Raw genomic sequence first — 14,830 nt, 5'->3', positions numbered from 1 at the left:
ATACAAGGAAAGTTTCCATTACTTGCTATTTCAATATTTTTTTTTCTTACTATTGATATTTTTTTCATTTGTATTGGTTAAGAGGAGTTAAGCCAAGATCCATTTTAATTGAGGTATGCAATATGGTCGGCACGGGGCATGTTCCAAGAACGCCATCGCATCGGAGTGAAATAGTGTATGATAACTAACTTTTATTTTTACCATGCTATCTTCGCCATCGGTAGTCTTTTTTCTTGTTCTTGACATCATGTGGTAGGGTTAGGGTTTCCTATGTATGTTGCTAAATCTACATCTCCCATGCTACTTACTCGTATGTACATAGTACAGACTACCAGGAAAACTGGATCAGTTTATAGAACGTTGGCATCGAAATCTAAGATTTAAAAATTCATTTGTGTCATTTCGATGTGGACATTTGTAAAAGCTTTGCTTGAACTGAAACCTTTCAACTACATATGAAGAACGTAAAACCAAAATACATACGGTTTTCCTACTCCAGGATAGTTTAAGAAATCATAGGGTTGATAATATTGTGTCTAAATTCCACAGCTGTAATTATTTTCCTGACAAGAAATAAATAAATGACAACCAATATTTAATAATAAAAATAGAAGAACCTTATTATTATTACTATACACATTTTATTTTTTCGAATTTAACTAACTTGGGCTGAAGGGATAGAGAACGGTTGAACGTACAACTATTTATTATAGCTACTCAGATCAGCACGAGCACTAATAAATCAGCACGATTTTTTAGAGTTCAAAATGAAGTATTAATAGGAAGAAAGTTTAATAAGGTAAATGCTGATGAGACAAGAAAATATTCCGAGGGTTCATGGCTTTTTGCCAGGATGCTTGCTTTTGTAATGTCCAGTGAGTGCTGATCTTTGTTTGAAGGATTTTGGACAGATAGAACAAACATAAGGTGATTCGCCAGTATGCGTTCGCACATGAATTATTAAAACTTTATTATTAGCAAAAGATTTTCCGCAGTGTTCACAACAGTAGGGTTTCTCTCCTGTATGCATGTTCATATGAACAGCTAGGAACTGTTTCGAACTCACTTTCTTGCCACAAATATCACATTTTGGTTTGGCATCACCATGAATAAGTCTCATGTGTGCATTGTATGCTTGAGTACTACTGTAAGATTTTCCACAAAGCTGGCATTGAGAAGGTGTTGGTGCTACTTCCTGACCTTCATGAAATACTTTTATATGATTTTGTAAGCCAAGCTTGTTAGCATAACTTGCTGGACACAGGGTACATAAATGTGATTTTTGTCCAGTGTGTACATGTTGATGATCTTTCAGACCTTGCCTGTAATGAAATGCTTTAGGACAGAGATTACACTTGAATGATTTTTTGTTTATCTTTTTTATCCCTTGATGTATAGTTCTGTGGTGATATCTTAGTTGAAAATCACGCTTGAATCGTTTGTCACAAAGTTCACAAGCAAAAGGTCTTTCATTACTATGAGTTATCATGTGTACTATTAACTTGCACCGTTGTTTAAAAGACCGACCACAGTGATTACAACTAAGATCCTTTTTCAAGTGAGTTAGCTTGATGTGCTTGTTTAGTAGGATTCTGGTTTCAAAGCATTGGTCACACTCGTCACACTTGAAAGGTTTATTTAAAGTTATCAATTCTTTGGTAACACCATGAGTCACCAAATCCGTACATCGTTCCAATTCGGTATTGGTTTCATCCTTCTTATTAGGATTAGTGTCACATTCTGATGATCTGAAACGACACAAGGAAATCTTCCATTACTTGCTATTTCAATGATTCAACAAGTTACGTGGTTATCATTTTATTGTCAATATTATAATAGCTAATATTGTGCCGCAAAACATTTCATCTTTATTTAGTGTAGTGGATTAATTTTACCAAAATGTTAGCTTCAATAAGGACTAGATAATTTTGTTTTTGGGAATTCGGGAATATGTACCTACATCCAAATTCTCGCATTCACAGAAAACCAAGTTCCCAAAATCGAGTGTTCAGGATTCCAAGAAAAAGAAACAATTATACATTAAATATGAAATTTTCGAATGACTTCCTCTAGTTTACAGTCTCAAGTTGACTTTTAAATATAAAGTGTTATGTAGACTGCTCGAATAGAACATTGGCAAACTTCAATAGGATCATTTTTTAGGCGTTTATCTGGGTTTACAAACATATATTGAATTAGTTGATTAGCCAGAAGTCTTTTTTTAGCTCAAAATTAGACAAAATGAACTCAAAGTTTGCATGAAAGCAACATGAGACTTGACATCAAGTAATGATATTTACTTCAAGATGCTGTGAAAATTTTGAATTTAAATTGATTTTGAGACGTGAACTGAGGTTCAAGTGGATCACACCTGTGATTGATCTCGGAATTCTGATGTTCTCGTGTTGAACGTGCACCTAAATGAGAAGTATTTCTCTCGCCGATGAAGCTATCGAGGCCGGAATTCTAAATTTCACGTCTGATTCTGACTCTCAAAATGAAAGTGTGAGGCACTTAAAGATCAGCTTTCAAAAAGAATTTTTTGCGTCCAATTCCAAGTTAGAAGAGCGTTCATGGCTTTTTGCCGGGATGTTTGCTTTTGTAATGTCCCGTGAGTGCTGATCTTTGTTTGAAGGATTTCGGACAGATAGAACAAACATAAGGTGATTCGCCAGTATGCGTTCGCACATGAATTATTAAAACTTTATTATTAGCAAAAGATTTTCCGCAGTGTTCACAACAGTAGGGTTTCTCTCCTGTATGCATGTTCATATGAACAGCTAGGAACTGTTTCGAACTCACTTTCTTGCCACAAATATCACATTTTGGTTTGGCATCACCATGAATAAGTCTCATATGTGCATTGTAAGCATTGGTACTACTATAGGATTTACCACAAACTTCACATTGGCATGATTTTTGTGGTCTTTTCTGACCGTCATGAAATACTTTTATATGATATTGCAAACCACCCTTGCTAGCAAAGATTGCAGGGCACATGGTACATAAGTGTGATTTCTGTCCTGTGTGAACAAACTGATGATCTTCCAGAGCTGCTAGGTGGGTAAATGCTTTAGGACATAGACTACATTTATAAGATTTGTACACATTATATTTCTTGCCTTGATGTACAGTTCGATTATGCTTGATTACCTCATCTTTTCTCTTGAATTGTTTCTTGCAAATGGGACAAGAAAAAGGTTTTGCAGTACTATGAGTCACTATATGTCTTCTCAGTTTATACTTGTGCGGAAAAGTTTTACCGCAATAGTTACAAGAGAAATAATCCTTGTCGAAATGTAATAGCTTGTGCTTATTTAATAGGATCTTGGTTAGAAAGCACTGGTTACAATCATCACATTTGAAAGTTTTATTTATTTTATTTAGAGCCATATATTCTTTGGAATCTTCATGAGGTTTTACTTTCCTGATTGTAGCACCCTCTTCATTTTCTTTATTGATTTCATCTACACTATATGTTTTACTTTCATGTGATGACCTGAAACGACAAAAGGAAAAAATCCGTTACTTGCATTTCACTGATCATTCTAAGTATGTCATTTAAATTCTTATTATTCTGCTAGGTAGGCACTATATATATTTTATTTTTCAATTTTGTTGTTCAAGCAATTGGAAGATACTGTCTTTTTTAGGCACTTCGCTTAGTGTTATTGCTGCACTTATATTGTATACTTGATGTGTACTTCCACAAGAAATTAGATTTGGAAACCTCCAAAGTACCTAATCGTGGGATTCAGGGCTTTTCGCCAGGATGCTTGCTTTTGTAATGTTGTGTTAGTGCTGATCTTTGTTTGAAGGATTTTGGACAGACAGAACAAACAAATGGTGATTCTCCTGTATGAATTCTCTCATGAATTGTTAAAATATTTTTAGAAACGAAAGATTTTCCGCAGTGTTCACAACAGTAGGGTTTCTCTCCTGTATGCATGTTCATATGAACAGCTAGGAAACGTTTCGAACACACTTTCTTGCCACAAATATCACATTTTGGTTTGGCATCACCATGAATAAGTCTCATATGTGCATTGCAAGCATTGGTACTACTATAGCATTTTCCACAAATTTGACACTGGCATGATTGTTGTGTTTTCAGACCGTGATGGACTATTTTTATATGAGATCGTAAACCACCTATTGTAGCATAGCTTGCAGGACACATCGTACATAAGTGTGTTTTCTGTCCCGTGTGAACAAACTGATGATCTTCCAGAGCTCCTAGGTAGGTAAATGCTTTAGGACATAGACTACACTTATAAGATTTGTACACAATTAATTTCTTGCCTTGATGAACAACTCTATCATGTCCCGCTACATCTTGTTTTCTCTTGAATTGTTTTTTGCAAACGGGACAAGAAAAAGGTCTTGCAGTACTATGAATCACTATATGTCTTCTTAGTTTATACTTGTGCAGAAAAGTTTTACCGCAATAGTTACAAGAGAAATAATCCTTGTCGAAATGTAATAGCTTGTGCTTATTTAATAGGATCTTGGTTAGAAAGCGTTGGTCACAATCATCACATTTGAAAGGTTTATTTAGAGCCATATATTCTTTGGAATCTTCATGAGGTTTTACTTTCCTGATTGTAGCACCCTCTTCATTTTCTTTATTGATTTCATCTACACTACATGTTTTACTTTCATGTGATGACCTGAAACGACAAAAGGAAAAATATCCGTTACTTGTATTTCACTTATGTATCATTCTCAATCTCAGTATGTCATTTAAGTTATTATTATTCGGCTATACAAATAGTTGCTTTATAATATTATTTTTCAATTTTATATGATTCAAAGACTTTCTTCCCAGGCTGCATTTACAGTGTATACTTGATGTGTACTTCAATAGGAATTAGATTTGGAAACCTCCAAAGTACCTAACCGCGGTATTCAGGGCTTTTTGCCAGGATGCTTGCTTTTGTAATGTCCAGTAAGTGCTGATCTTTGTTTGAAGGATTTTGGACAGATAGAACAAACAAATGGTGATTCTCCTGTATGACTTCTCACATGAATTGTTAAAATACTTTTAGAAACGAAAGATTTTCCGCAGTGTTCACAACAGTATGGTTTCTCTCCTGTATGCATGTTCATATGAACAGCTAGAAACTGTTTCGAACTCACTTTCTTGCCACAAATATCACATTTTGGTTTGGCATCACCATGAATAAGTCTCATATGGTGTCTGTAAGCATCGTTACTACTATAGCATTTTCCACAAATTTGACATTGGCATGATTGTTGTGTTTTCAGACCGTGATGGACTATTTTCATATGAGATCGTAAACCACCTATGCTTGCAAAGATTGCAGGACACATGGTACATAAACGTGTTTTCTGTCCTGTGTGAACAAACTGATGATCTTCCAGAGCTGCTAAATGGGTAAATACTCTAGGACATAGACTACACTTATAGGATTTGTACACCTTCTTAGTTTGATGTAAACGCTGATGATTGATTACCCCATTTTCTCTCTTGAATCGTTTTCCACACAACGAACAAGAAAAAGGTTTTTGAGTACTATGAGATATCATGTGATTCCTTAGATATTTCTTTTCTGAAAAAATCAGCCCGCAAGAATTACAAGTGAAACCACCCTTGTTGAAATGCATTTGCTTTTTGTGCTGATTCAGTAGGATTTTGGATAGAAAGCATTGGAAACAATCATCACATTTGAAAGGTTTATTTAGAGCCATATATTCTTTGGAACCTTCACGAGGAATTACTTTCCTGATTGTAGTCTCTTCATTTTCTTTATTGATTTCATCTACACTATATGTTTTACTTTCATGTGATGACCTGAAACGACAAAATAAAAAAATCCGTTACTTGTATTTCACTTATCATTCTCGATATGAGAATTAAGTTATTATTCAGGGTTTTGTAAAGGGACTTTTCAGTCTCATTCTGGCAGGATAAACAAGAACAAGGTTTATACGCTTTCCCTGGAATGAAATTAAATGACTAGTCCACGAAATTTTCAGAAAATTAGGGGGTGGAGGTACTTAAAAAATCAGTGGGATTACCCCTTCAGTTGAATAAAATATGCAATGTGTAGAACGTCAATGAATATGAGAGGGAATGCGCCGCAGGCCGTTTTTCGGCAATACTTGATTTTATTTTGAATATTTTTAATTTTTGACCAGGTGGCAAATTCCATAACTTTTCCAGGTTTTCTTTAAATTTTCACATTTTTCCATGGCTTTTTGGCCGATTTTCCGATTCCATGACTTTTCCAGATTTTTCAGGTCTCGTATAAATTCTGTTATTATTCGGCTGGACAGATAAGTACTTTATATGTATTTTATTTAAATGATTCAAACAATTCGAAGAGACTTTCTCCCCAACCAAATCCCTTAGTATTATTGCTGCACTTACATTGTATACTTGACAGGAATTAGATTTGGAACACTCCAAAACAAAATATCCAACCGTGGGATTCAAGGCTTTTTGCCAGGATGCTTGCTTTTGTAATGCCCAGTAAGTGCTGATCTTTGTTTGAAGGATTTTGGACAGATAGAACAAGCAAATGGTGATTCTCCTGTATGACTTCTCACATGAATTGTTAAATAATTTTTAGAAGCAAAAGATTTTCCGCAATATTCACAACAGTAGGGTTTTTCTCCTGTATGCATGTTCATATGAATCGCTAGGAATTCTTTGGAACACACCGTCTTCCCACAAATATCACATTTCGGCTTGGCATCACCATGAGCATATTTCATATGAACATAGTATCCTTGACGCCTATTGAAGGATTTTCCACAAAGTTCACACTGACATGATTCTTGAGGTCTCTTATATCCTTCATGAAGCACTTTAATGTGTCCCAAAAGAGCACCTTTACAGGTAAACCTTGCAGAGCACAAGTTACACATATGTGATTTCTGTCCAGTATGAACATATTGATGATCTTCCAGAGCTGCTAGGTGGGTAAATGCTTTAGGACATAGACTACACTTATAAGATTTGTACACATTATATTTCTTTCCCTGATGAACGATTCGATCATGTTTCGATACCTCATGCTTTCTCTTGAATTGTTTTTTACAAATGGGGCAAGAAAAAGGCTTCTCAGTACTGTGAGATATCATGTGATTTAACAGTCTAAATTTCTGCCTAAATGTTTGTCCACACAAATTGCAAGTGAGATGCCCTTCTGTATGTAATAGCTTGTGTTTATTCAGTAGAATCTTGGTTAGAAAGCATTGGTCACAATCATCACATTTGAAAGGTTTATTTAGAGCCACATTTTCTTTGGAAGCGCCGTGAGTGTTTACTTTCTTCTTTGTAGTACTCTCTTCTTTTTCATTTAACTTATGTGTTCTAGCTTCAGTTTCATGTGACAATCTGAAACGACACAAGGAAAGATTCCATTACTGCAAGTCTCTTCATTTTTTCCAACTTGCTCCTGTAGTTTCACTGCAATTTTGTTTATATCATGTGTTAATATTATAGTCGCATTGTTGTATATTTGGTTCACACAGTATTGATATTTCGGCCAACCCAGTATATTGGTTTCCATAGTGCCAACAATATGAAAAACTTTTTTCCTCATCTATCAATCCTTTTTTCTCTGTACTAAATATTTTAAAACGCATCCCGGCCAGCCTAGTTAGCTTAGTTGGTAGTGCGTCTGCCTTCTAAGCGCTAGGCCGCGGGTTCGATTCCCGCCCGGGGCGGATTTTATCCTGATGGGATAATGTTCGTTCTCGGAACGGCTGGCTTTCTCCTATCCTGTCTTCCTTCTCTCTCCGATTTCGGGACGATAAGACCCTAGAGTTACAGTTCCCTCTGTCAAACCTCTTAAAAAAAAAAAAAAAAAAAAAAAAAAAAAAAAAAAAAAAAAAAAACAAAAAAACAAAACTCTTTTTCTTTACTAAATTTTTCGCTGTCACAGTCCAACCAAATTTTGTTTCGCAAATTTTCTTTGGCAGTTAGTTGCTCTCTAACTTTTTACGGTACTTTTTACTCCAATTATTTTTTTACTTAAATTACTTTCCGCTTATTTTTTTCCAAACTAAAATTTTTCTTTCATTTAATTTTTCGTTGGTAGTTTCGAGCAGCTGTGCATCAACTACGCCAACGAACACCCAAAAAAAAAAAAAAAAAAAAAAAAAAAAAAAAAAAAAAAAAAAAACGCATCCCGTAGTATTTGTATTGACCTTTTTTTTTCTCAATATCACTCCCCCCATCTTATCATGCTATACACAATATGATAATCGTAAATTACCTAATTGATTCATATTCATGGTATCTTGGGGTTTGTTCGAAAGAAACAGTCTCTTCTTTTGTTGACATAACAAAGTGGTGATCACTCCCACATACTCGTATATCAGTGTAACCTGGAGGCAACCCTAGGATTGTTCCGACCAGACTCTAATTTCATTGGAATTTTGAAGAAAAAACAGCGAATTCTATCTAAAGTGAACGTTTTATATTTTCTTATAAAATCATTAACTTAAATTAACACAAGGTTAATCGTACAGTTCAGAGTATTTACATTAAAGTCATGAAATTAAATTAAATTTGCACAAGGGTTCCTTTACAGTTTAGAGAATTTCTACAAGGATTTCAATTGGATAATATACAAATGACAAATCCCTATTCACACACCGATTTGGTTCACTAAACAACCATCTCATTACAATAAATTTGACGAGAAAAAATTCCAATCACCACTGGGAATGCTTTTTGACGGAATTATTTCTAAGATTAGGTGCGAAATGATTTCAGTATACAGAGTGCAAATATGTTAATTAACACCTGAATATTCTCCCAGACACAAGATCAAGGCCTGGGATTTTTACTATTCTTTCCACGTAAAAGCCTCCACACAGTCTTTTGTATCTATTCAATTATTAAACCCATAAAATACACGAGACCTTGTTTAGACTGCTGGGGCAAAGGGACTTTTAAGTCTCATTCAAGCAGGATAAATGAGGTATATTCTATTCGAGGGTCAAATCATCCAAGTGTCCAAGCGGACAAAATCTTAAAGGCTGATGTACTTAGTACCTACCATTGTGGCTGACAAAATCTAAACAGAACCTTATAAAACACGTAAAAAGGAAGAGTGCAAGCAAAGGGATCGTTAAATAGTTGATAAAATATGGAAAAACAGAAAATTCTCCTACGTAATAATGTCGTACTTTCGTTTGATTTTGTGATTCAAAATGAAATGCTTGGCTTTCTTTTTCAATTCTAGCAAGACAGTTCGGCATTGTTTGCTGTTAAATGACATATATTTCGTGTTGAATCACGAAATCAAAGTACAATATTGAAAGCTGAAAGGAAATACACAAACAAAAGAGAGAACGCAACGAAAAGTTCACTTTTATTGTTTTTACAACAGAATGTTTCCAATCGTCTTTCTTGATTCTGATCAAAGTTTCCTCCACACAGTCTTTTGTATCTATTCAATTATTAAACCCATAAAATACACGAGACCTTGTTTAGACTGCTGGGGCAAAGGGACTTCTCAGTCTCATTCAAGCAGGATAAATGAGGTATATTCTATTCAAGGGTCAAATCATCCATAAGTGTCAAAGCGGACAAAATCTTAAAGGCTGATGTACTTAGTACCTACCTAAAATAATTTATAAAAATCATGTGAAAAATAAAATGGGACTTTGTAATCCAGTTCAAAGGCCCAACAGATGAAAAAATAAAATGGGACTTTGTAATCCAGTTCAAAGGCCCAACAAATGTTTTACAGTAAAACAATCAAGTGAAGGCTGGAGGGGAAAAAATCCGAAACATTTCCTTTTGTCCCCAGCAGTACAGAAATATCCCACAAAATGCGAGCACAATAAATTACATAGAGGGGGGAAAAATCAGCCGATTACATTTCTTTCCTTCCTATAGGGGAAGGAAAGTAAAAAAGAAAGACTATGTACACATGTATAGGGTATGTACTGATAGGTACAGACTTTCTCAGAAACAAAATATTACAGGAAACTCGTCATCTATGTAAATTTCGATTCCTCCGAGGTTTATGATTTTGTTGTGGTCAAGTAGGATAGGTATAATAGATAATCCAGTCATACTAAAATGACATTGATAAATTGTTCCAACTAACCGAGTTAATTAAGTTCATTGGAAGAGGATATTCAAGCCCCACACACACATTTTTTTTTCGAAACAAAATATTACAGGAAACTCGTCATCTATGTAAATTTCGATTCCTCCGAGGTTTATGATTTTGTTGTGGTCAAGTAGGATAGGTTATACGTATAATAGATAATCCAGTCATACTAAAATGACATAGATAAATTGTTCCAACTAACAGAGTTAATAAAGTTCATTGGAAGAGAATATTCAAGCCCCACACAAACATTTTTTTTTCTATCAACATGAAATTTTGAACAATTTCGATCCCTATAACACCACACCACGAACGCTACCTCATTTTGACAAAGCTGTCAATATCAGACTTTAGGAGATAAAGAAATCCAAGAAACAATCAACACCATAATTTCCATCCACCTCTCCAAATCTCGAACCAGTAATAAATATCGATTGTTTTACACTACAGGTTTTCGATTTTCTTCAAGGTTTAGATAGCAAAAAGTCCAACCTTACAAACCAGTAATATCGATTGTTTTACAGATTTTCGAACCATTTTTTTCAAGGTTTAGATAGGAAAAAGTCCAACCTTCATTATAATATCTCAGAGAAGGTTCAACATGAAATTGTAGACTCGAATCTTTAGCATGAATACCTAGGTACATTTTTCCAAGTAAAGCGTACAGTGAAAGTGATCAGGAAATAAAATTAGCTTTTCCGATAAGTGGTTTCTATTCTAAACCAAATATTCATACCAGGGTCAATTGCATTGAAATTCAAAGGCTTAGAAAAGAATACTCAAAATTCGCATTACATTATTTATAATTTTGTTTCTTGCTAGTTTTAAGTTAATATGGATATTTGTTTATTAACAATAATAGGTATCAGAGTTTTTTCCCCCCTTTATCCTTTATTGTTTTACACTACAGGTTTTCGATTTTCTTCAAGGTTTAGATAGCAAAAAGTCCAACCTTACAAACCAGTAATATCGATTGTTTTACAGGTTTTCGAACCATTTTCTTCAAGGTTTAAATAGGAAAAAGTCCAACCTTCATTATAATATCAAAGAAACAAATCAGCCATTGCGGGCAAGTAGTCGCGCTTAATAATATCAGAGCAAAGCTGTATGGTGTGATTGAATATGATGTTTCACCAGAGCTTTCGTAGAGAATCTCTCCATACAGAAATCACAATGATACGGTTTCTCCCCCGTATGGCCGCGCTTGTGTGTGTTGAGTGCTTGTTTCTGTGTGAATCCCTTGCCGCACATCTCACACACGTACGGCCGATGTCCCGTGTGTATCCGCATGTGTTCAGTGAGGGCGTCGTTCCGTTTGAATCCTTTGCCGCATACGGAACACACAGCCGGACGCTCTCCGGTGTGTGTCCGCATGTGAAGACGCAGATGTTCCTTAGAGCTCATCTTCCGGTGGCAAACTTCACACTCAAACTTGATGCCCAGGTGAATCGTGTTCGTATGATACCTGGAAATAAACACAGTTCCCCTTGCTTTAGACTTTCATCTCTATTTCCACCCCTCACCAATCTAATCTACATCAGGGCTGTATTTAGACGGGGGAGTGGCGGTTTCTTTATTACTGTGGGCTGGACTCCAAAAGTTTGGAAGCACCTCTCCCTCGATTCATCACTGTTTGTACTCCCCCCCCCCTCAATAATATGCCGGATACGGGCCTGATCTATATCTCAACTTTCCATGTACTGAGTTTACAAAACATGTTGGAATGTTCAAAGTAGTCCCATTATTACGTTGGTTCACTTGGTTCACTCTACGAGCCACTTGGACTTGATGTGATCGTTGTAAAATATTTCATGTATGTAAGTAACCAATCAAAAAAGAGATCTCTCCCCCGATGCATCACTGTTTGCACCCCCCCCCCTCAATAATATGCCAGATACGGGCCTGATCTATATCTCAACTTTTCATGTACTGCGTTTACAACACATGTTGGAATGTTCAAAGTAGTCCCATTATTACGTTGGTTCCAGTGTCCCCACTCTTAGTGATTTTTCACTAAATTTAGTGAATTCTTGGCAAATCTAGTGATTTCTTTTCCTTGAATCTAGTGATTTTTAAAAATTTGGAGTGGAGACCCTGGTTGGTTCACTCTATGAGCCACTTGGACTTGATGTGATCGTTGTAAAATATTTCATGTATGTAAGTAACCAATCACTAGTGCTCAGTGCTCAATACTCATGATACTCCATATCAAGTTTGAGAAAAAAATAAAGATCCGAAAAAAATCAACCCCAACCCAAAGTTGTGACTTTCGTCAGAAATAAATACTCGTAGCTCATTCTCAAAGGGGATTTAGCTAATAAAAAGAGATGAGAAATAAGAATTACCTGAAGCTTTTCAAGTTGTTGAAAGATCTGCCACAAAGTTCGCACTGGTAGTTGACTCTCTCCTCGAGAGGGATATGTGTCTTGTTATGAATGTAGAAGGAATTCTTGGAGCTGAAGATCTTCTTGCACGTCTCACACTGGAACGGCTGAGCATCATGCTTCTGAATATTGTGGGTAAGCAGCTTGTCTTTACTGAAGAAGCCCTCTTGACAAATATCACAAAAGGAAGTATACTCTTTCCTGTGCCGTTTCATGTGGGATTTCAAATAGACAACCCGCTTGGCGACGTATGGACATTCGTCACATTTGAACTCGCCCTCAGTAAAGTGTGTACTCACATGAGCGTCTTTCTGCGCTATCGTCCTGAACATTTTCAAACACACCTCACAAGGATAGATCTTTAGCTTAGAATGCGTATTTTCATGTCTCTTTAGTGCCTTCTTGTTTTCAAACTCTTTTTCACATAGCTCACATTTGAACGGGCCCACATCATTAGTCTCAGTTTTGGGAGCTCTTTTCTTTCGCTTCCTCGGCTCTTCACCATTTTCTTTTCTGTAAGCATAAAATTGAAAAATATCAATCAGTGATTGCTTTCTCTTCTTCTAAGATGCCGGGAGACATGAAACTATTTATTGCATTTTATCTTGTGAGGAGTGTTTACTACAGTGAGCTGTTTCTTATTACTCATTGACTCTTCTGTCAATCTGCCTTTCTTTCTTGTCCTTAGTTTTCTTCATTTAGATCTTCATGTGTTGCAAATCAAATTCCACATCTACATACACACAGTCACGAACATAATTTTTTAAAATAAAAATAAATAAATACAAAGTTGTCAAAAATTATCAATGGTAACTTGGAAATAAATATTTTCGTTTTAATAAACTTATCGTTTCTTAACAAATCCCCAGGGGAGGATATGTTTAATTTAAACTCAACTGGACTTTTAGTCCGGACTTGGAATAGGTAAAGAGTGATTCCATCATGTATATCAATACAATTAGGAACCGTATTCACACTATGATTGTCAATAATAATTTCTCATTATGTTCTCAGTAAAATTCAATGATCGCATGTTTAGACTAACTTTATACTTGGTTTTTTTTAGTTCAGTAAGTACATAAGACAATAGCGTTTAATGAAGTTTATGCAACTCTCATTACTTGCCACAAGGAAAAAGATTTTCCTCATATGATTTTCAAAATGCAAAGTAGAAATTAAAATGAAGACTGTATTACGGTAAAACTTTAGCCCTCGTCAGAAGTAGAAATTTCGGGCACCCATCACAGAATTCAGGGGTGTTTTTGGTCTTACAGTTGGGAACATTTTAAGGGAAGAATAGCAGACAAATAAAATCGTGTACAATGAATGGGATAAGGTTTAATGAAAGGAGAACTTTACTAGGAACATTAATCCAAAATAGAAAATAGAAGCAGGAATAATTCAACATATGTACGATAAGAATCCTATAATAAACACCATTTGTGCATTTTTGATAGAAAAGCGTTTACTGAGATCATCATATAATGTAAGTATAGAAATTTCGATACTTTTCAAGTGATATTTATTTTGTCAATCTTTTTACTTTCTATTATTTTATATATTGGATTCTTCTTCACTTTCTTTTCTCTCTCATTGTTTTTCTTCTTCGTTATGTTTGCAAGTTCATTGTATCATACATATCAAACCAATAGGGAAGATATTGCCAGCCAAAATCACAATTATGTATAGCCGTTGAGCATTGAAAAGAATTTTCAGTTGCATAAAAAAAAAAAAAAAACTTGACTTGGATATTAATGAAAACATCTTAGTTTGTTAGTCAATATGTGAAATTGTTTGTAAAACTGGTTTCCAAATAATAAAAACATAAAAAAGCACCAGAAAGTTCTAAGAAATAGCAACTGATGTCAAGAATGTGCACCCAGAAATAATTTTAGCTTTCAACGCACAAAACGATCCAAAGGTAGCAAAAAGTCATTGAAAAACTCAAGTGATTGTGGCTGACAAAATCTAAACAGAACCTTATAAAACACGTAAAAAGGAAGAGTGCAAGCAAAGGGATCGTTAAATAGTTGATAAAATATGGAAAAACAGAAAATTCTCCTACGTAATAATGTCGTACTTTCGTTTGATTTTGTGATTCAAAATGAAATGCTTGGCTTTCTTTTTCAATTCTAGCAAGACAGTTCGGCATTGTTTGCTGTTAAATGACATATATTTCGTGTTGAATCACGAAATCAAAGTACAATATTGAAAGCTGAAAGGAAATACACAAACAAAAGAGAGAACGCAACGAAAAGTTCACTTTTATTGTTTTTACAACAGAATGTTTCCAATCGTCTTTCTTGATTCTGATCAAAGTTTTTCTTCATACCAATCCCCAGC

At 35.1% G+C, this 14,830-nt stretch overlaps 3 protein-coding genes and 1 long non-coding RNA gene across 4 annotated transcripts; all 4 read right to left on the bottom strand.

The window, feature by feature from the left end:
- Nucleotides 1-592: 592 nt before the first annotated feature.
- On the bottom strand, nt 593-4,884 carry LOC103517246 (zinc finger protein 91-like). The gene is made up of 3 exons (XM_026829406.1): nt 3,762-4,884; nt 2,575-3,526; nt 593-1,774 (listed from the first exon to the last, which is right to left on the bottom strand). Exons 1-3 carry the CDS (start codon nt 4,562-4,564, stop codon nt 836-838), a joined length of 2,694 nt encoding a protein of 897 aa, XP_026685207.1. The 5' UTR covers nt 4,565-4,884; the 3' UTR covers nt 593-835.
- On the bottom strand, nt 4,692-5,735 carry LOC103517238 (gastrula zinc finger protein XlCGF67.1-like). Its single transcript, XM_008482262.3, has one exon. The coding sequence runs from the start codon at nt 5,710-5,712 to the stop codon at nt 4,909-4,911; it is 804 nt and encodes a 267-aa protein (XP_008480484.1). The 5' UTR covers nt 5,713-5,735; the 3' UTR covers nt 4,692-4,908.
- LOC103517244 (zinc finger protein 2 homolog) lies at nt 5,708-13,333 on the bottom strand. The gene is made up of 4 exons (XM_026829405.1): nt 12,449-13,333; nt 11,198-11,568; nt 6,395-7,385; nt 5,708-5,815 (listed from the first exon to the last, which is right to left on the bottom strand). Exons 1-3 carry the CDS (start codon nt 12,817-12,819, stop codon nt 6,457-6,459), a joined length of 1,671 nt encoding a protein of 556 aa, XP_026685206.1. The 5' UTR covers nt 12,820-13,333; the 3' UTR covers nt 5,708-5,815; nt 6,395-6,456.
- Nucleotides 8,432-10,150, bottom strand: LOC113470732. The gene is made up of 2 exons (XR_003393684.1): nt 9,602-10,150; nt 8,432-9,034 (listed from the first exon to the last, which is right to left on the bottom strand). It is a non-coding gene; the product is annotated as an uncharacterized LOC113470732 (long non-coding RNA).
- Nucleotides 13,334-14,830: the final 1,497 nt, after the last annotated feature.

Source organism: Diaphorina citri, unplaced genomic scaffold (genome assembly GCF_000475195.1).
Source record: "Diaphorina citri unplaced genomic scaffold, Diaci psyllid genome assembly version 1.1 scaffold1787, whole genome shotgun sequence".
In the NCBI taxonomy this organism is placed as follows: domain Eukaryota; kingdom Metazoa; phylum Arthropoda; class Insecta; order Hemiptera; family Psyllidae; genus Diaphorina; species Diaphorina citri.
The sequence above is the reverse complement of the archived record's forward strand: the minus strand, read 5'-3'. Positions and strand labels throughout refer to the sequence as shown.

Coding starts and splice junctions, on each gene's coding strand:
- LOC103517246 (XM_026829406.1), bottom strand. CDS start 4,564: ATGGCTCTAAATAAACCTTTCAAATGTGATGATTGTGACCAACGCTTT. Junction 3,527..3,761: donor AGCAAGCATCCTGGCGAAAA/GCCCTGAATCCC, acceptor GAAATGCAAGTA/ACGGATTTTTTCCTTTTGTC. Junction 1,775..2,574: donor AACATCCCGGCAAAAAGCCA/TGAACGCTCTTC, acceptor AATAGCAAGTAA/TGGAAGATTTCCTTGTGTCG.
- LOC103517238 (XM_008482262.3), bottom strand. CDS start 5,712: ATGGCTCTAAATAAACCTTTCAAATGTGATGATTGTTTCCAATGCTTT.
- LOC103517244 (XM_026829405.1), bottom strand. CDS start 12,819: ATGTTCAGGACGATAGCGCAGAAAGACGCTCATGTGAGTACACACTTT. Junction 11,569..12,448: donor AACAACTTGAAAAGCTTCAG/GTAATTCTTATT, acceptor GTTTATTTCCAG/GTATCATACGAACACGATTC. Junction 7,386..11,197: donor ACACCATACAGCTTTGCTCT/GATATTATTAAG, acceptor AGTAATGGAATC/TTTCCTTGTGTCGTTTCAGA.